This window comes from Ylistrum balloti, unplaced genomic scaffold, assembly GCF_031769215.1.
Source record: "Ylistrum balloti isolate Yb309-2 unplaced genomic scaffold, AGI_CSIRO_Ybal_v1 Utg370866, whole genome shotgun sequence".
Classification (NCBI taxonomy): domain Eukaryota; kingdom Metazoa; phylum Mollusca; class Bivalvia; order Pectinida; family Pectinidae; genus Ylistrum; species Ylistrum balloti.
The window spans coordinates 209915-232226 of NW_026782495.1; the positions used below are offsets into that span (position 1 = coordinate 209915).

A 22312-nucleotide genomic window follows, 5' to 3' on the forward strand; every position below is an offset into this window, starting at 1 on the left:
TTTTGCCCCTTACAAAGGGCGTTCGGGGTCAATCGCACGAACGGACTGTGTTAGACACAAATCAACTCTATCGTTCTCGATTTTAGTTAATAACTTTGTAGCTGTTTTATGTTATATGCATGTGATGTAATTTATGTTATGTTTGTATCTTGATAAAGGGACAGACTGCCTCGCAAATTTGACAATTCACCTGTCCTTACTGTCGTTATCACTTCATTGATCATAGATCTATTCCAGTAATACGCATCCAACGAACATTTGTATGTTAGGATCCAGTACCAAGATTGGACCATACTGTCGATGTTACCAGATTCTATATATAATACGCTAATATTCCATACGATGTTATTTGATTCTATATATTCCAGTACTAATATTGGACCATACCATGTATTCTATATATAGAAGGTCCAGTACCAATATTGGACCATACTGTCGATGTTACGTACTTGATTCTATATATAGAAGGTCCAGTACTAATATTGGACCATACTGTCGATGTTACTTACCGGATGCGAAACTTAAAGGGTATGGACAAAGGGAGATAAATCGAAAGATAGTTGACAGAATTTAACATCTTCCCAATAGAGAAGTTGTTATATGTATATACAAGTGGTCAAATAAAACGTCATTTTGTAACATTTTATATCTATTGATTAAATCTTTGTTTGATTTACAACAATTATGAAACAAGTTTTTAAGCTGATATCAATCACTCTTGTTGGGCCGAATGGAAGCATACCAGATGTCTTACTTTAGAAATTTATTGATAATGTACATTTATAAAGTAACATGGACTCTTTCTCAGATTAATTTTTAGTTAGTGGTGAAATATTCAGTCCAGGCTATAAATAGCCTAGGTAGGGTGTGGACATGGTAGGGTGTGGACTAGGTAGGGTGTGGACTGGGTAGGGTGTGGACTTGGTAGGGTGTGGACATGGTAGGGTGTGGACTTGGTAGGGTGTGGACTAGGTAGGGTTTGGACTAGGTAGGGTGTGGACTAGGTAGGGTGTGGACTTGGTAGGGTGTGGACTTGGTAGGGTGTGGACTAGGTAGGGTGTGGACTTGGTAGGGTGTGGACTAGGTAGGGTGTGGACTTGGTAGGGTGTGGACTAGGTAGGGTGTGGACTTGGTAGGGTGTGGACTTGGTAGGGTGTGGACTAGGTAGGGTGTGGACTTGGTAGGGTGTGGACATGGTAGGGTGTGGACTAGGTAGGGTGTGGACTTGGTAGGGTGTGGACTAGGTAGGGTGTGGACTAGGTAGGGTGTGGACTTGGTAGGGTGTGGACTTGGTAGGGTGTGGACATGGTAGGGTGTGGACTAGGTAGGGTGTGGACTTGGTAGGGTGTGGACTTGGTAGGGTGTGGACTAGGTAGGGTGTGGACTAGGTAGGGTGTGGACTTGGTAGGGTGTGGACTAGGTAGGGTGTGGACTTGGTAGGGTGTGGACTGTGGTACATTTATTTTAATTGTGTCCTCATGTAGGGTGTGGACTTGGTAGGGTGTGTATATATAGGGTTACACAGGGTGTAACAGGTAACATTACCTAATATAATGTGTTTTCTTGGCATTTCCTTACAACATCAGGGTTCTTGGTAGGGTGTGGACTTGGTAGGGTGTCCAGGGTGTCAAGATGCTTGGTATATATATATATAAAACTAGGGGTAATTTGTAATGGGTTGTTTGATTGGCTAGGTAGGGTGTACAACTTAGGGTGTGGACATGGTAGGGTGTACACACAGATTTGTCACAAAATTCATTTCCTCAACAAGAAAAAGTTGAAAAAAAAAACAGACATTTTTTTAACATGTATGTGTATATATACAATTACACATAACACTAACATTACCTAATATAATGTGTTTTCTTGGCATTTCCTTACAACATCATTCTGTCCAATCAAGATGCACGATATATATATATAAAACTTGGGTAATTTGTAATGGGTTGTTTGATTGGCTATACAACTTTTCCTCTATACACACAGATTTCCTCACAAAATTCATTTCCTCAACAAGAAAAAGTTAAAACAGACATTTTTGCTTAACAGTAAAGAGAACCTTCCCCCCAACCACCCCCCCGAGTCCTACAACTGACTCTCCTTAATCATAAACCTAACAATCCTTCTTCATGGTACACTAACTAAAGTCCCCTAACTGATCCTTTTCCATGGTACACTGACTAAAGTCCCCTAACTGATCCTTCTTCATGGTACACTGACTAAAGTCCCCTAACTGATCCTTCTTCATGGTACACTGACTAAAGTCCCCTAACTGATCCTTTTCTTCATGACTAAAGTCCCCTAACTGATCCTTCTTCATGGTACACTGACTTAAGTCCCCTAACTGATCCTTCTTCATGGTACACTGACTACTGTTCCCTAACAATCCTTCTTCTCGGTACACAGACTGAGGTCCCCTAACTAACCTTACTTCACGGTAAACTGACTAAAGCCCCCTCACTGACCCATACATCTACTGAGGTCCTATTACCTTCATCAAAAAGTCCTCACACTTCTAGTTGAACATGATTAATATCCTGGTTTCCCCTCCCTCTACCATACCCCCATGACCTTGGACTGGTCCAGCTACAGGGGTGACCAAGTGATCAAAGTAAATTATACAATTTTATCCCTAGCTCTCTATTTGTACACTAATTAATGTCAGCCTGTCCACCTCTGTCCAGCACAATGGACTAGTTGGGCCAGTACAATGGCAGGAGGGGAGAGCAGATTGATTTTGTCTATACCATACACAACACTTAGAATGTATAATAATCACTAGATGATAACAGCCAGACACTCAACACCTTTCATCTGTTCACACACAGTGGGCCTGGAAACACTGATGATGAATGACTGGAGCTACACCTGGCACAGCTGATACACAATATCTCTTGTGTTAAATCTGTGTGACTATAGGGTTGGTGTCGCCACCACGAGGTGATACACAATAAATAGTCCTACTCTACACGCCTGACACTATAAATACAATTTGACATTTAAAAATCTCATCAAAACAAATGTGTCTCAAATCAAACAATAACAAAAGTAAAGGAAATGAGGGGGAACCCCAAAGTCAACTTGCAGCACTTACATACAATTTGATCCCAAGCAAGCACTTGATGAACTATTGACCTTTGACCTGGCAGATTTTAACGTCCACAAAGACGTACACAGCAGGGCACAGTGACAACAATCTATAAACATATCTTTAACGTCAACATTAACAGGTCTGCCACAGAAACCTCTCTGGAAAATCAGGCTTGTTTTAATCACAATGAACTCAATGGGAGGAGCCTTAACTTTAAACACTAGATCACTGTCCTGAATATCCCAGGATTCTGTGTCTTGACAACAGGGGCCAGAATGAAAGCAGACAAAAAATACCTGCTGTATTTGATGTGATCAGCCATGATAACCCCACTATACCAGTAAAACAAAGGATGATAATTACTATGAATGGGGCTCATATACTCACAGACAATTGCCTCTGTGTAAAACATGGCCGCCAATCTATCACATAAATACTCATATGTGCCATCTCAATATTTCATAATAAAAAAAAAGGAAAAATATGAAAATCACAGGAGGACAAACACACGGTGCAGTACACGTACACTAGTCACAAGACCATTCAGCTAACCAATCAACAGGCTACTAATGGCTAATAGGTCCAGCATGGATCACAACAGAAATCTCACCAAGCTAGCCTATCCATCGGTCACCAACAGGCTGACCCATTTCCTGACTGACCAGTCCCTATCTACAGTTTTTGCCAGTGTTCTTAGGTCCCTTTAACAAAGTTCAGTCGCGACACACCTCTTCAAGCACACGACAAATGAAGATGATGCGATCACATGCTATATCCATATGGAACATTGCCGGGTGCCATGCCGGGGGCCATGCCGGGCACCATTCCTGGTGGGTACTGGGCTCCGTAGCCAGGTTGGGGAGATGGGGCCTGGGGAGGGGGTATCATTGTGCCAGGACCAGCGGTCAGCATCAGTTGGTTCTCCGCTACAACACAATGATCATAATTAGCCTTTACATCCATTAACTGACACACTTGATTAAGTGTAACATAATCATTTTTCATTTTAGATTTCATGAAATCATCACGCTTAGTCTTGAATTCAGAGATCAAACAATATAATTTTCTTGTGACTTGCTGAAAAACTGAAAATTTATCATTTTTGACAATGAGATACCTACCAAATACGATTGGACGATCCTCAGCTTTCTGTTCCTCTTCAGACCGTACAGCCTCAGACTGCTCCAACTTGTCAACCTGAAACACAACATTAAATAAAAGGTGAATAAGATTTAACAATATACAAAAGATGTTTCTCCTAAAACTGTGAATACATGGACCTGATACATACAGCCAGTGAGTTACCATCCAGGAACTTATGTCACTCAAAAAACATCAGCATCACAATTTTATATAGTTTAAACTATTTTGGTAAAAAAATGAAGATTAAAATTGTACGAAAATACTTCTAAAACATTAAAACTATCAATTTATATTGTCAAGTTTTGTATATTAACTAGCAGTATTTCACCACAGGTGATATTATCACACCCCGACGGAGACAAAACACACGTGGGTACAGAACTGGTCATATCATTACACCCCGACTGAGACAAAACACACGTGGGTACAGAACAGGTGATATCACTACACCCTGACTGAGACAAAACACATGTGGGTACAGAACAGGTGATATCACTACACCCTGACTGAGACAAAACACACGTGGGTACAGAACAGGTGATATCATTACACCCTGACTGAGACAAAACACATGTGGGTACAGAACAGGTGATATCACTACACCCTGACTGAGACAAAACACATGTGGGTACAGAACAGGTGATATCATTACACCCTGACTGAGACAAAACACATGTGGGTACAGAACAGGTGACATCATTACACCCTGACTGAGACAAAACACACGTGGGTACAGAACAGGTGATATCATTACACCCTGACTGAGACAAAACACATGTGGGTACAGAACAGGTGATATCATTACACCCTGACTGAGACAAAACACACGTGGGTACAGAACAGGTGATATCATTACACCCAGACTGAGACGAAACACACGTGGGTACAGAACAGGTCAAAAATGCTTTTGAAAATTAACTGACTCAAGTGAAAAAAAAAACATAAACCACAATAGCCTGTGTCACCTTTACTTCCCTAATCAGTACAAATATTATTTCTTTAAATATTATAGAAAAATTGGATACTGACCTTGGAAATGTACTCTCTCACAACCTGAATCATGTAAGGCATGGCGAAGTCCATGATATTGTGACGCCAGGCTAGCTCCAGAATCACATCTGGTCGCAACAAGTCATAACACTGGAACAGGCAGGCTGCGAAACACTCATGGTATTGGTTCTCTAGGAACCAGGCTATCAGGTCCTCCGCAATGTCAATGTTCCTCGACTCACCCGCATAGCACATTGCATCCTGGTATTATAGAAATTTTCTATATGAATAAAATATACTCAAAGTATTGACAATGACTTTTTTCCACAGTAAAAACAAATCAATTGTTTTAAAGTTTCAATCCATAAAAAGATCATTTGTACTCTGCAGTAAAACGTGCAGATGAATTACATGGTCTGTTTGGTTTCCTTTATTTACCTTGAATAGTTTGTCCTTTTTACACAGGTCCACAGACTGTTTCCATCGGTTGTTGCCTTTGTAGAGGTAGGCAGCAATACGTCTGAACTCAATGAGCTCATGTTTCTCGAGGCGCTGGGCGAGAGTGATGTTATCAAAGTTATCATATGCATCAATGGAGGTGCGAAGGCCCTGGTAATCCTCTTCTTCAATGAGCAGGTTGTTCAATGCCTCATTTGTTGCTTTGTTGTTGTTCTTTTGCACTGCCCGAAGATAGGGCTTCACCAGCGGGATTTCATTGACCTTGGTGAAGAAGGTGACTGCACGGGTGTGGTCGAGGCGAGGCGTTAATACCAAGAGCAAGTCGTTGAGTAAGAGCGGCTTGAAGTCCAGGTAGAACTGTATTGCTTTGTAGTATAACTCAATGTTGGCTACCTTGGTTATAATGTCCTTAAACTGACTCTCACGCCACGCTGCTGTTGGGTGACTCATCATCGTAATAACAGCATTATCATACTCCTCATACTTATCGTACAAGAACACAAGCTCCGGCCACAGATGGGCCTGTTCTGCTGCTCGTAAAACCTACAGATAGCCAAACAAATTTTAGTCAATAAACTTTATATAATTAAATACATATAGATTTGAAATAAGCCAGAGTTGTTTCAATCCCTCATGAGATTTTAATAATAATTTCAATTCAGAGTCCAATGCTTTCATTTCATTTTTTGTATTCAATGATGGCAACACCACTGTTGTAGATCTACAATGATGACAACACCACTGTTGTAGATCTACAATGACAACACCACTGTTGTAGATCTACAATGATGACAACACCACTGTTGTAGATCTACAATGATGACAACACCACTGTTGTAGATCTACAATGACAACACCACTGTTGTAGATCTACAATGATGACAACACCACTGTTGTAGATCTACAATGATGACAACACCACTGTTGTAGATCTACAATGACAACACCACTGTTGTAGATCTACAATGATGACAACACCACTGTTGTAGATCTACAATGATGACAACACCACTGTTGTAGATCTACAATGACAACACCACTGTTGTAGATCTACAATGATGACAACACCACTGTTGTAGATCTACAATGATGACAACACCACTGTTGTAGATCTACAATGATGACAACACCACTGTTGTAGATCTACAATGATGACAACACCACTGTTGTAGATCTACAATGACAACACCACTGTTGTAGATCTACAATGATGACAACACCACTGTTGTAGATCTACAATGATGACAACACCACTGTTGTAGATCTACAATGATAACACCACTGTTGTAGATCTACAATGATGACAACACCACTGTTGTAGATCTACAATGATGACAACACCACTGTTGTAGATCTACAATGACAACACCACTGTTGTAGATCTACAATGATGACAACACCACTGTTGTAGATCTACAATGATGACAACACCACTGTTGTAGATCTACAATGACAACACCACTGTTGTAGATCTACAATGATGACAACACCACTGTTGTAGATCTACAATGATGACAACACCACTGTTGCAGATCTACAGCGATGACAACAACACTGTTGTAGATGTACAACGATGACAACACCACTGTTGTAGATCTACAATGATGACAACACCACTGTTGTAGATGTACAATGATGACAACACCACTGTTGTAGATCTACAATGATGACAACACCACTGTTGCAGATCTACAACGATGACAACAACACTGTTGTAGATGTACAACGATGACAACACCACTGTTGTAGATGTACAATGATGACAACACCACTGTTGTAGATCTACAATGATGACAACACCACTGTTGTAGATCTACAATGATGACAACACCACTGTTGTAGATCTACAATGATGACAACACCACTGTTGTAGATCTACAATGATGACAACACCACTGTTGTAGATGTACAATGATGACAACACCACTGTTGTAGATCTACAATGATGACAACACCACTGTTGTAGATCTACAATGATGACAACACCACTGATGTAGATCTACCATGATGACAACACCACTGTTGTAGATCTACAATGATAACACCACTGTTGTAGATGTACAATGATGACAACACCACTGTTGTAGATCTACAATGACAACACCACTGTTGTAGATCTACAATGATGGCAACACCACTGTTGTAGATGTACAATGATGGCAACACCACTGTTGTAGATCTACAATGATGGCAACACCACTGTTGTAGATGTACAATGATGACAACACCACTGTTGTAGATCTACAATGATGACAACACCACTGTTGTAGATCTACAATGATGACAACAACACTGTAAATGTACAGATATTCATGTATTACCTTTGGAATGTTGACTCTGGACCAGAACAATTCTAAGTGCTCCCTCATTTTCTCCGGCTTGTATTTAGAGTATAAGATAGCTAATTCTGTAAACATGCCCATATGAGCTCTTTCTAAACCTATAAAACAAACAAAAAATACATGGAGGCTGAATCACAACAATGACTTCATAAACACTTATACTCTTTTTATAATACGTGTGTATAACGGGAAAAATAAATCAACTATCTGATGGGCTGTCAAGATGGTGACTTGATACAGTGTGTTAAAAATCTCTTCAGCTAGAAAATTACATACAAACATTACTTGGTTATCTCCCCTTACTAAAATCAAATAGACGAGAGAATACTGTTTGCCCTCCCTCACCCCGAGATTTATGTCGTGATCATTTTACTCTGACTTTTGGGAGACAAAACAAATATTTGGTGTTTATCTTCATAAATCTTGCATGGTATTCCAATAAAAGACTATGTTTATCACATTGAGATACATTTGCAAACATTCATGAAAATTGCCTTTTAAATAAGACTGATGTCATTGAGAACATTGTAACAGACACCTTCAGTCAATGGCTTTTCTTACTTCCCAATACCTGTGAGCCTATTTACTGTGGTTTACCACCTCTCAACTGTGAGCCTAGTGGTTCTTATTTCTATAGTATTGCACTATTGTGGTAAACCATTGCTCTCAACTGTTAACATTACACTATTAATGTATTAAGATTCATATGTTCCAACAATTTGTCAACAAAGTTCATTTAAAGCCAGCTATAATATACCTAATGCTGCCTCCAGTAGGGAGATGAGTTCCTCGAAGTAGCCACGGTCCTGGTAATAATTGATTAAATCCTCTAGTTCATCAGCATGTACCACTATGTGGAGTCCACACATCTGGGCTAAACGGAACTCCTCATTGTTCACACAGGCGAAACACACCTAAAGACACAACATCACACGATTATCACAAATCCTTTACAATTTACGTCGTCAGTAAGTCAGGCAGTCAAATCAGAGTTTCAGTAATTACCATGGTACTCTGGTAATAACCATGGTAATCTCGAGTTTTAACATTTACCTAGGCAATTTGGTAGTAAGTCAACCGTTTTAGTAATAACCTTAGTAGCCTAGTAATATGTCTAGAGTTCTATTATTACCTAGGTAGTGACGTAATTAAGTCTAGAGTCTAGTAATTCTACATGATAGGAAATGAAAGTCAACAAAGTGAAAATGGTAAATACAGAATATGTCAGTATAGAATATAAATGTCTATCAGACAACAGCATTAAGTGCCATCGTTTACACAGGGTATATGTACCTCTTTCCACGTCTTTGTACTGTTGGCTTTTCGTGCTCCATCCACAGCTCCCTGGTACTCTCCAAGGTGAACCAGTGTAATGGCCAGACGTGCATAGTTTGACACATTGTTATACAGCAACTTGGCTGCTTCATACATCTGGTCATCAAAGCAACGGTCAGCCACCTATAACATTGAAAATAAAGCAATGATCAGTCACCTATTACATTGGAAACAAAGCAACAGTCAGCCACCTATAACATCAAAAATAAAGAAATGGCCAGCCACCTATAACATTAAAAATAAAGCAATGGCCAGCCACCTATAACATTGAAAATAAAGCAATGGCCAGTCACCTATAACATTGAAAATAAAGCAATAGTCAGCCACCTATAACACTGACAATAAAGCAATAGTCAGCCATATAAACTAACATTGAAATTTAAACTGTACTCCTCAGGATAAACCATACCCCCTGTAGATGCAATGCCTTTATACATCAGTTGTTTTAGTTTCTGTCTCAGTGACCTCAACGCTTTATATGACCTTGAATTTTCCTAGACAAGTACCATTCCCTTGTCATGTCTCATCTCCTTACTATAGATTATAAAATCTATGGGTTATAACATAAATCCATATTTATTGTGACCTGGTTACCAAGGCAACCAAAATCTAAAAAAAAGTATCAGCATTTTCAGATGGCCCATAATATTTCTGTACAATTTCATTGAAATTAATTCCCAAGTTTACAAGGATTCTGCACCAAATCCCTCTAATCATGAGTCTGACTTGGGTACCTTGCTAACTAAATGACATCAGTTTTTTTTAGAAAAATATTATCCTTCAAAACCCTCATATATCAATTTTCAGCATCATCAGGTTCATTGAAATCGGTTCACAAGTTTAGGAGAAGTTGATCGTACACAATATGTTGGACAGATGAACTGATGGACAGGCAATCTGATTCCAGCTTAATCAGTATCTGTGTGCTATATCAGTATCTGTGTGCTATATCTGTATCTCTGTGCTATATTTATTTTCCTTATCTCTCTTTTTCTTCGAATCATGTACGCAGGACAATATGCTTGGTGGGTTGTTTATTTTTTGTCATTACTCCCCCCACCCCACTCCCCTGATCCCACCCCCTCCCCCAACCCCAACCCTAGGAATATTTCATTTTCACATCAATAATTCAACAGAGAAGACTGATATTCAGTGTAAAATGGTAGAAAGAGTGCTTACCTGTGTAATGTTAGCATGGTTCGGTCCAGAAATAAACTCTTCTAAATCTGCAAGTCGGTTCGTTTTTGCATAGGCATAAATTAGTTCAGTTTCTATAAATGTTTCCCGTGCCTTCTTTCTGGCCATCTGAAGAAATTTCACCAGGTCTTCCCAACTATCTGTTAACATAAACAATAGTCAGCATCAGAGATTTAAATCTGCATCTCCTTTCATAATTCTAAAATACTAATCTTAGTTTCATTGGTCTTAAAAAAACATCACTATTTGACATTTTGTCAACTACTTACTATTGTTACTAGTTACGAGTGTTACTATTTGACTTTCTGTTGCCCACTTACTATTGTTACTAGCTATGAGTGTTACTATTTGACTTTCTGTTGCCCTTAATACTATTTTTACTAGTTACGAGTGTTACTATTTGACTTTCTGTTGCCCACTTACTATTGTTACTAGCTATGAGTGTTACTATTTGATTTTCTGTTGCCCACTTACTATTGTTACTAGTTACGAGTGTTACTATTTGACTTTCTGTTGATCACTTACTATTGTTACTAGTTACGAGTGTTACTATTTGACTTTCTGTTGCTCACTTACTATTGTTACTAGCTACAAGTGTTACTATTTGACTTTCTGTTGCCCACTTTCTATTGTTACTAGCTATGAGTGTTACTATTTGACTTTCTGTTGACCACTTACTATTGTTACTAGTTACGAGTGTTACTATTTGACTTTCTGTTGCCCACTTACTATTGTTACTAGCTACGAGTGTTACTATTTGACTTTCTGTTGCCCACTTACTATTGTTACTAGCTACATTGACAACTTCCATGTATTCAGATGGGTCATCTGCCTTGATGAAGGAATCAATGGCTTCTTTCACCAGACCCTGGTTGAGTTGGGCCCTTCCCAACTGACTCCAAACTGCCGGGTCATTACAGCGCTCGGCGAACTCATAAGCTCGGTCAAGGTTGTTGACATGGTCTATCAGCACCTGGTAGTATATAATAAACAAGAATCACCGAAGTTTGTATTAAGAACCTATTATTGTGTACATCTCCACGGAATTTGTAATATTTTGATCAAAGGTGGAAACAGTACAAAGGCTACAAACTTTGAAAACTTGTAAAATATTTGTATTTACAACTGGAAGAAACACTAGTTTAAGGGTTGATTACTAGGAAGTAAGGGTTGATTACTAGGAAGTAAGGGTTGATTACCAGGAAGTAAGGGTTGATTACTAGGAAGTAAGGGTTGATTACTAGGAAGTAAGGGTTGATTACCAGGAAGTAAGGGTTGATTACCGGGAAAGTAAGGGTTGATTACCAGGAAGTAAGGGTTGATTACTAGGAAGTAAGGGTTGATTACTAGGAAGTAAGGGTTGATTACCAGGAAGTAAGGGTTGATTACCAGGAAGTAAGGGTTGATTACCAGGAAGTAAGGGTTGATTACCAGGAAGTAAGGGTTGATTACTAGGAAGTAAGGGTTGATTACTAGGAAGTAAGGGTTGATTACTAGGAAGTAAGGGTTGATTACTAGGAAGTAAGGGTTGATTACCAGGAAGTAAGGGTGATTTCACCTGTTGATGGGGGAAGATGGAAGTACCGTCATCGTGGTGATAGTAGAAAAGGATGATTTGAGAGAATACGCACCTGTATAGCTGATGTGTTGACCTCAAATTTCTTGAAAATTGCAAAAGCTTCTTCAAAGAGTTCATTGCTGATGGCGATGTTAGCAATGTCAGGGGCATCATAGTTGTCAAGTCGGTTAATATACTCCATTACTCGAGTACGATCTGCCTTTATTGCTGTCAGGATCAGCAGGTTCTGTAGATTTCTGTTGATAAAAGATCATTTCAGATCAAATGGTAACCATAGTAATTAGTCAACAATGTTTTTTTTTCTCTTTCTCTTTATAAAATTCTGTTCTAACCTACACTCAATAATAGTCTGTTCTAATTTACTCCCAATTCTAGTCTGTAAAATCTACAACCAAAGATGTGTGATGTTAGTGCTGTCGTTTCTGGACAGAATATATTATGATATTAATTTGCTTGGTTTTAAATTCATTAGTACCTACAATGTTTCATTTTAAATCAATCTGTAAAATACATATGCTGTGTGACATGAAGGCACAAATGTAAACATAAGCGTGCATTATTGATTTCTTGTTGATTTCTATATAAATTTATGTTTTTTTTTCATGAGTAAAAGATATTTTGTTTTCAGATAATGCATCTTTTCATCTAACCTTGTGTTTTGGTATTTATTGTGTTTGTTCAGGAAGAAATATTGTGTCATCAACCATATATAGCCATAGACATGAAAACGTTTATATAACCCATCACGAAGGATTCAAAGTGTCAATGTATCTAAGTTTTTTTGGTAGTCCATAGAACTTTGAAACATCAAAGTTTGACTGCATTTCAAACTGAAAATCCTGTTTACATATATAGCACACTATAACATGAGTTTAAATGTGGGTTGAACTTATGGCTACAGAATCTGCTGCTGTTTGAGCACCACAACTCAGACTGGTTTTACCAACGCATCAACACCTACCTGTGATCACTGAACACAGAATTCTCCAAAACAATCTTCTCCAACAGTTCAATCAGCTCGTTTGGAAGGTCTGAGGTCATGAAAGCTTTGACAGTGACAGATATATCTTCAGGGTCCTGTGTCTCGGACAGGGCTGTCTGTACAACCTGAATCACAACATTACACTAAGTATTTAATCTTTATCTTAGGCGCATGATTTATGCCAAGAATGCTAAGAGATATAGGACAGATGGCATGTTATTTACAATCACCCCATCCTCCAACATCTTTTAGTATGATAATGCCTTCCTGATCCTTTACTGTTATAGAACAGTTCTGATGAAACAACTATGCTGACCAGATCTATCAGTGTAACATGGATCTTTAAAATGTTAAACATGTGATAAAAATGTCCGACATCTTGTAAAGTTTCTAGTCTACTTCATGACAGCTTGAATATGATGTAAAGACAGTATTTAAGCATCTCTAGTCCTAAACTAAACTGAAAAAACTTGGCGGCATGTGCTCACGAGAAAAAAAAAGTCTTTAATATCTCTGTTCATTTTCCCCCAAAATTTACACAGTACCAGTGGAATCTACAATAAGCTTACCTGGTCAATCAACTGACGTCGGTACTCATTGTCCTCCTGTAGAACGACAGCCCAGAGGTCTGTGTCACGACGACGCACCAGGTATCGTGCCTCACTCTTAAAGAGTGAGTTCTCATTGCACACCTGTAGAAAGAATTCCATTATTATGTTACAGGTCAATAGTTCTATAAACCATAGTAAACTTTACATGTTACAGGTCAACAGCTCTATAAACTATAGTAAACTCAGAGAAACTGAATATTCTCCCATGTAGAAGTTGGTGAAACATGGAAACAGAATTCTGATATTAAGGAAAGTGTACCACAAATATGATAATTCAGGTTTGTGTGAAAACATGAAATCAATAATACTGTTGACAGATACAAATTCATGACAAAATGCAACAACAAAAATGATCCGATTGAGTTGATGTGATCACAGATACAAGAATATATCATGATGTTCAGGAAGTTTAAAAAAAAACAGCACAAGGCCTAGTTATGACTGGTGAATTCAGCCATTTCTGTACGTGAAAATGAAGCCACAACATTCTGTTAGTTTACAGTCACTGACCTTAATAAGTTCCATGTCGTTCTGTCCTCTCTCATAGGCTACACAAGCCAAGTGGGGGTCACGCTTCTCACAATATTTACCCACAACCAAACTGTCATAGAACTGGTTCTCTCTGTAAATACAAAGTCAATTACTACCTACTTAAGACATCCAATAAGTTGGGTTTGTTGTTGTACATGTTTTCAATCTTCCAATTACTATATTTCCCTTTCCAGACACAACATATTGCTATATTGCCTTTCCAGACACAACATATTGCTATATTGCCCTTTCCAGACACAACATATGGCTATATTTCCCTTTCCAGACACAACATATTGCTATATTGCCTTTCCAGACACAACATATTGCTATATTTCCCTTTCCAGACACAACATATGGCTATATTTCCCTTTCCAGACACAACATATTGCTATATTGCCTTTCTAGACACAACATATCGCTATATTTCCCTTTCGAGACACAACATATTGCTATATTGCCCTTTACAGACACAACACATTGCTATATTTTCGCTGTTTCTCATATTTCTACATTTCCCTCTCGGTCCAGACTTTGTCCTATTAATGTTGTGTAATTATACAAATCATTCTGATGTGTTAATGATAATACAATAAAATCCTGCTTGTATTTAACCAGCTGTCATATCAAACAGGGTTTTCGTGAAGTCAAAGGCTGTAACAGAATAGACCAATTGTATCAAGCATGTGTGAAAGTATAGCTGTAATAGAGAAATATAGAATTAGCAGACAAAATTCTACAGTCTCTCACCTTAGGAATCTCTCTGGATTGTTATTACTGTCTATGTTGATTTTAGCGAGAGCGTTGTGTGTTGCTGGTTCCTGAACACCTTCATGTACGCGCATTTCCAGCCATGGCAACAGCAGCTTCATTCTGTAGCCGGAAATAATGTCAATATTTCAGGTTAGGTTCTCAATGAATTCCCTCCCCCTTTTTTTTTTTTTTTTTGGTTAATTCTGTTTTATGAACGGATAGACAAATACTATAAATTACATATGACACATTATGCAAGACTTCAGATGCTAGGAATTCTGGTTCATACAATAATCATGGACAAACAAGTCATGTTGTCCAAGATATCAAAATTTACGAGGATGATGAAAAGTATATTAAATTTCTATATCTGACTTCCTAGCAGCTTTTGAAAATAATATTTCTGTGGTACACTGTCTAATATTGGTGTGGTACCTGTTGCGTTTTTCAACCTCCTCTACAAGCTCGTCAGTCGAAAACTGTCCTTTTACGACAAGAATGAGTTGCTTGATGACATCCTCTCCACAGTCAACATCAAGAAGTCCACCGACCACAACTGGGAGTCGGGCAGGGTTTACCTTCTGTACGTAAATCTCAATGTACTTCTGTAAGCTGTTACGGTAAAGGTAGAGGACTAAGTCATGGACAAAGTCAAATCGGTCACACACGATTATCAACGGCAGTTGGTCGGTGAGCTTGGCTTCCTGGTAATAGAGACAAGATGATAGCAGACTTACTACAATCAAACTCCATTGTTGATGCAGACAGTGACTATCTAAACAATTGTTTTGTAAGTTCTCATACGAAACGTCACACCAATATCAGTCAGCATGAGTTTGTCTGTGGAACTGATTTATCTCGGGCAACACTGAGATATATTACCACTCAAGGTAGATAACAGTTCAGTGTCACCCATAAGTCCTTAGTTACTGATTCTGTAGTTACAATCAGGATCCCTGACCTCCCTCCCCCGATTAAAAATCAGAAGATATTAGCACTTTTTCAATGATCGGTGCATTCCAACCGACAAATGTAACTAGTTTTTTTCCTGTGTTTACTCAAAATTGGAATTTTTCATGATTGTTTCCAGTCCAAAATTTATGTGTAAAAGTAAATCATGCTAAATTGTCTGGAGAGAACTCCAATTTACATATAATCATATTGTGTCTGTCCTGTTCTGTAAGTATGGTTATATACATAATACACCTAAACTTTAATCCAAACTACCAAATTTCTGTTTCATTTTAACAGTACATACATACCACAGATATTATAGTGATCATGCTAGCTTCCAGACGCACAGTAAATATATAGAAATTTTACGAATACCTAATTCTAAAACAACAAACAGTATTTGTTATAATATGACTACAGAATTTATATGTAAATTATACAAGTCATAAGATCCATTATGTAAGTTCTCATACGAAACATCAAGCCAAGATCGGCATGAGTTTGTCTGTGGAACTGATTTATCTCGGGCAACACTGAGATATATTACCACTAAAGGGAGATAACAGTTTAGTGTCACCCGTAAATCCAATGTAGATTATCTGTAGTGTCTAAGAAATTATTCCATTTCGTAATCCTTTACCTTGAGGAAGTTTTTGACTCTCTCTGGATCATAACAGTTGCTCTCCCTACAGATGCGCTCTACCTCTTTGATCTGTCCTGTCTTACAGGCTGCCTGGATGTATTTGAAGTGGACATCGGTGTCCTGACTGAAGTTTACGATGGATCCCAAGAAATAGAACAGACCTGGCCAAACCAATAAATCAGTGAATAACAACGCTAAAGGATAATGTAGAATAATTCCCCGTCATCATAACAATCTCTCAATGTCACCACAACAAATTTTCCTTTGTCACCACAACAAATTTCCCCTTTTTATGTGAATAATCTCCCCTTGTCACCTGAACAATTTCCCCTTTTATGAACAATCTCCTCTTGTCACCATAACCACCACCTCTTGACACCTGTATATTTTCCACCTGTAAAGTCTCCCCTTTTAGACTGAATGATCAATCAATACAAATTTAGAAATCTATGCAATGCTTATAACATCAACAAACTAGGATTTCATGGCTCACCTTCAAAACTTTTGAAGGACTCAAAGATTTCAATGAGTGACTGTGTGCCAAGTTGTTCATGATATTTGGTAGCAATCTGTACACACACTTGCAGATTCTGACGGATATTGGCTTGAAGCATGGCCTTCAGGCATTCTAACGAGTCCTCTATAGACAAGGAACCAAAGTAGTTTACCAGCCACTGAAATACAAAATCTAGAATCATTATCTCAGCCTTGTTGATTAAGACAACTTACCTCTGAGTAAAGTAGGTGGGTATTTAGAGTGACTTACATACTTGGTGAACTAAGTAGGTGTTTAGGGTGACTTATCTCTGGATTAAGTAGGTGGGTATTTAACGTGACTTATCTCTGGGTTAAGTAGGTGGGTGTTTAGGGTGACTTATCTCTGGGTTAAGTAGGTGGGTGTTTAGGGTGACTTACATCTGGATTAAGTATGAGGGTATTAAGAGTGACTTACATACTGGGTTAAGTAGGTGGGTGTTTAGGGTGACTTACCTCTGAGTTAAGTAGTCGGGTATTTAGAGTGACTTACATACTTGGTGAACTAAGTAGGTGTTTAGGGTGACTTATCTCTGGGTTAAGTAGGTGGGTGTTTAGGGTGACTTATCTCTGGGTTAAGTAGGTGGGTGTTTAGAGTGACTTACATCTGGATTAAGTATGAGGGTATTAAGAGTGACTTACATACTGGGTTAAGTAGGTGGGTATTTAGAGTGACTTACATACTTGGTGAACTAAGTAGGTGTTTAGGGTGACTTATCTCTGGGTTAAGTAGGTGGGTGTTTAGGGTGACTTATCTCTGGGTTAAGTAGGTGGGTGTTTAGAGTGACTTACATCTGGATTAAGTAGGTGGGTGTTTAGGGTGACTTACATCTGGATTAAGTAGGTGGGTGTTTAGAGTGACTTACATCTGGGTTAAGTAGGTGGGTGTTTAGGGTGACTTACCTCTGAGTTAAGTAGTCGGGTATTTAGAGTGACTTACATACTTGGTGAACTAAGTAGGTGTTTAGGGTAACTTATCTCTGGGTTAAGTAGGTGGGTGTTTAGGGTGACTTATCTCTGGGTTAAGTAGGTGGGTGTTTAGGGTGACTTATCTCTGGGTTAAGTAGGTGGGTATTTAGAGTGACTTACATCTGGGTTAAGTAGGTGGGTGTTTAGGGTGACTTATCTCTGGGTTAAGTAGGTGGGTATTTAGAGTGACTTACATGTGGGTTAAGTAGGTGGGTGTTTAGGGTGACTTATCTCTGGGTTAAGTAGGAGGGTGTTTAGAGTGACTTACATCTGGGTTAAGTATATGGGTGTTTAGGGTGACTTATCTCTGGGTTAAGTAGGAGGGTATTTAGAGTGACTTACATCTGGGTTAAGTAGGTGGGTGTTTAGAGTGACTTACATCTGGATTTCATATGTGGCAATTTAGGGTGACTTATCTCTGGGTTAAGTAGGTGGATATTTAGAGCGACTTACCTCTGGGTTAAGTAGATGGGTATGTACAACTGCCCGCTTGATGTCATATAGATCTGTGTAGTGTTCCAGTGCCTACAAAAGTAGCATACTAGTAATATTTCTATCTCAAAGTCAACATACTGCAAAGACAGATCTATTTGTATAATAACACTTTACTCAGAATGAAGTCCACATCAAGATTACAGATGATTGATCATTTTTATGAAAACTGTCACATATTGCCTAAACAAGATCTGTCCTTGTCTGTGAATCTACTCATGATAGAAAGCATCAGATTATTAACACAACTATTGCACATTTAAAACAAATCATTTCTAGAACAGAAATTTGTAAGCAAAATCATGAAGCACAGATTATCATCTCAAGTTGGTATCAGCCTCTGTATTTGGAAAAACAACAACATAATACAAGAGTCTCTGTGCACAGTGTTTAAAAGTGTTACAAGGGGAGCTGTACTAATAGTAGCTGTTAATGTAGACCTACCCTTTGTAGAAGTCCGGCCTTCTCACACAGCTGTGCCACATGTGCTCGGTCATAGTGGGTAAACATTTGGTTACCGAGGATGGCATCGGCCACCTGAAACAAGTCAAAGAAACACCTCAAAATATCAGGTTTCCTGTACATCTACACTAGATATAGAGATATATAAGATATAAAATTTCCTGTACATCTACACCAGATATAGAGATATATAAGATATAAAACTTCCCGTACATCTACACCAGATATAGAGATATATAAGATATAAAATTTCCTGTACATCTACACCAGATATAGAGATATATAAGATATAAAATTTCCTGTACATCTACACCAGATATAGAGATATATAAGATATAAAATTTCCGGTACATCTACACCAGATATAGAGATATATAAGATATAAAATTTCCGGTACATCTACACCAGATATAGAGATATATAAGATATAAAATTTCCTGTACATCTACATCAGATATAGAGATATATAAGATATAAAATTTCCTGTACATCTACATCAGATATAGAGATATATAAGATATAAAATTTCCTGTACATCTACATCAGATATAGAGATATATAAGATATAAAACTTCCTGTACATCTACACTAGATATAGAGATATATAAGATATAAAACTTCCTGTACATCTACACCAGATATAGAGATATATAAGATATAAAATTTCCTGTACATCTACACCAGATATAGAGATATATAAGATATAAAATTTCCTGTACATCTGAATACGACAGAATAAAACCTAGTTACCTGAGGAGCAGACATAAGGTTCATTTCTAACAGTCTTGTCTGAAGTGGTGCCTCAGCAGGTCGGTTGTTCTTCAGGGCATCTAACAGGAAGGAGGTACACTGCTGGATCAGGTTAAACTCCATAAACACGTCTACAATCTGTGGAACAGTAAACATACAGGAGCTCTAGTGCTAGAACATCTAAAGGAAACTGTCAAAAGTACAAAAGGAGTCACAATTTTAGAACATTTAAAGAGAACATCAACATAAAAAAGAGACAAACTTAATGAGTCCCAGTGTTTCTCTTTCTGTCTTATTTCAAATTTTGAGGTCACCTTTGAATTTCTATATGGATATACTGTTGTTTGGGGCTCATCCATTCATCAAATCTATCTCAAAGTTATCACTCATATTTCATTCATGAAAAGTTCATTCAGAGTTTTAAGTTAAAAATTTAAACAAAATTCTGTTATTTCTATCGATGAATTAGAAATTTAGTTACTGGTAAAAAGACCTATCATTTTTACAAAATTGTTTTTTAGTGTCTCTAAAGGATGCTTCTGAGCAAATTAGGACAAAACCATGTTGTTCTAATAGAAAGGTTCAGATGTCAAGAGGTTAAGATATTTACCTAGCCAGGTTAAGATGTCTACCTGTCTAGATTAAGATGTCTTCCTCACCAAGTTAAGATATTTACCTGATTCAGATCGGCCAGTGGTTCATCATCCTGCACTAACATCTGGGCAAAGCTTAGGCCCTGTTCTGGGTTCATCCTCATGATGTTACGAAGCAGAAATATAAAATCTGGGGTGAAACCTACTTTCTTGGCATACAACACAATTTTCTGGAACTGTCCTGTTTCCGCAAAACACTGGATAACCTGTAATGATATGAGTCAGTAAGTACAAATCTAAACTTAAAACTGTAATGATAAAGAGTTATTTTTCTAACAGATATTGACTGGCTTACCATGACCAACCCTCTAACACCTGACAGACACTGACTGCTCCCATTGGTACATTTGCCCTGAGGTAAACAGACAGAGTCAGTGTCTGGTTTGTGACTTACTTTGTTAGGTACATTGGCCCTGAGGTAAACAGACAGAGCCAGTGTTGGGTCGGTGGCTTTGACCAGATCTCCAAGTTCCTCACTACACTCCAACTGCAAAAAGATGAAAAAAAGAAATTGAATCGCGACTGATTTCCATTTTTTCTAGTGATGAAAGGTCAATAACTCGAGAAGCAGACCTAATTTCACTGTGTCACAGTCTATACTATTTACCTAACATGAATACCTCACAAAGCGATGCAGTAAAGAAAGGACAGAGGCAAATGAACAATAGCCTGACACTAGACAGAGTAAAATTTCCACATAGATCACTGCTTAAACACAGTAATTGCTTTTGGTAGCAGATTGGAATTTTACTCCCAGATGGCACCAGGTCTATGTGGGTGATACCAACCTTTTCCTCCTTTAGCCATTTTTCCAGCAGCTGTTTCCGGCCTTGTTGCAGCACTGGGCGACACAACTCCAGGGACTCATACTTGTTAAGTTGACCTTTGTCCAGTAAGATACCAAAGTACTGGAGGAGAGGAGATGTCTGCCCAGTGGCTGCTGGTACCTGCTGGAATCGTTGTATAGTCTGTGGAGTCCGCAGTATACCCTACAAACATTAGAAATGTTTAAGTAAAGCTCATTTTCATCTCAAAGCTGTATTTTTCTATAGTGGTTAACACTAGCAGATATACACAGCAGTTGTGAAGTTTTCATAATTTCATCGTTCTTAATGTAAAAATTTCGGCAGTTTGTTAAAATATGATAAAATTTTTGCCAGACCTTTTCTATTTCTAGGCAAATGTATGGAAGAGCATCTGATGTAAATACACTAAGCCTGTTAAATAACTTGTTTACCTTTGGGGCACCTGCAGCTACCTTAGCAGCTTCTGCATAGTTTCCACTCTGAAACAGGTTGTTGAATTTGCGGACAAAAAGATCTTCTGCACCAGGCAGGTTGCCGCGGGATGCCACCTTGAGAGCAAGGTCAGGGTTCTGTAGTGTGGTGGTCAAGTACTGGACAATGTTATCTTCTTCAACACTCACTGACAACACCTACAACAAAACAAAGATCTGACTTGTAAACTGCATAAAATTTTCCTTTGACTGTTTGGAAGTCCAGTTTCGGAAGAAATGCCATGTTCTTGTTCTGTAATAAGCACCCCACTTAGAATCAGAACAGGTGCTAAGGCAATATGGTTTTAATGTATCATTTCACAAAGAACAAAAGGCCCAATAGGCCTGCATCACTCATCATTTACTTACCTGCCCTTTTCTGTTGACGCCAATAATTCCTGATGAGGCCTCGTGAGGGGCGGTGACAAAGATGGTGTCGCCACTAATGCGGTTCATGTAGATGCAAGTGCCAGTCTCTATGTCGTACATGTGGATGTAGCCATACTTTGTGATGAGGAAAGCTACACTGTGTTTTGGACTCACCTACAGAGTTAAGGGTATATGCT

The 22312-nt window shown here is 38.4% G+C and overlaps 1 protein-coding gene across 2 annotated transcripts in view; it reads right to left on the minus strand.

Annotated features, from left to right (window-relative positions):
- Nucleotides 1-2294: 2294 nt before the first annotated feature.
- Nucleotides 2295-22312, minus strand: part of LOC132559144 (clathrin heavy chain 1-like) — a 35602-nt gene continuing 15584 nt past the window's right edge. For both annotated transcript variants that reach the window (XM_060223753.1, XM_060223752.1), the window contains 25 exons: nt 22116-22289; nt 21708-21905; nt 21259-21459; nt 20865-20957; nt 20494-20676; nt 19818-19955; nt 19050-19142; nt 18567-18638; nt 17104-17284; nt 16608-16771; nt 15449-15717; nt 15011-15133; nt 14240-14351; nt 13688-13810; nt 13098-13243; nt 12189-12372; nt 11338-11530; nt 10540-10697; nt 9319-9483; nt 8783-8939; nt 8005-8123; nt 5663-6226; nt 5264-5485; nt 4213-4288; nt 2295-4017 (listed from right to left, as the gene is read on the minus strand). In XM_060223753.1, the coding sequence (XP_060079736.1) occupies nt 3854-4017; nt 4213-4288; nt 5264-5485; nt 5663-6226; nt 8005-8123; nt 8783-8939; nt 9319-9483; nt 10540-10697; nt 11338-11530; nt 12189-12372; nt 13098-13243; nt 13688-13810; nt 14240-14351; nt 15011-15133; nt 15449-15717; nt 16608-16771; nt 17104-17284; nt 18567-18638; nt 19050-19142; nt 19818-19955; nt 20494-20676; nt 20865-20957; nt 21259-21459; nt 21708-21905; nt 22116-22289 (4272 nt within the window). In that variant the 3' untranslated portion in view covers nt 2295-3853. The remainder of the gene's footprint in view (nt 4018-4212; nt 4289-5263; nt 5486-5662; nt 6227-8004; nt 8124-8782; nt 8940-9318; nt 9484-10539; nt 10698-11337; nt 11531-12188; nt 12373-13097; nt 13244-13687; nt 13811-14239; nt 14352-15010; nt 15134-15448; nt 15718-16607; nt 16772-17103; nt 17285-18566; nt 18639-19049; nt 19143-19817; nt 19956-20493; nt 20677-20864; nt 20958-21258; nt 21460-21707; nt 21906-22115; nt 22290-22312) is intronic.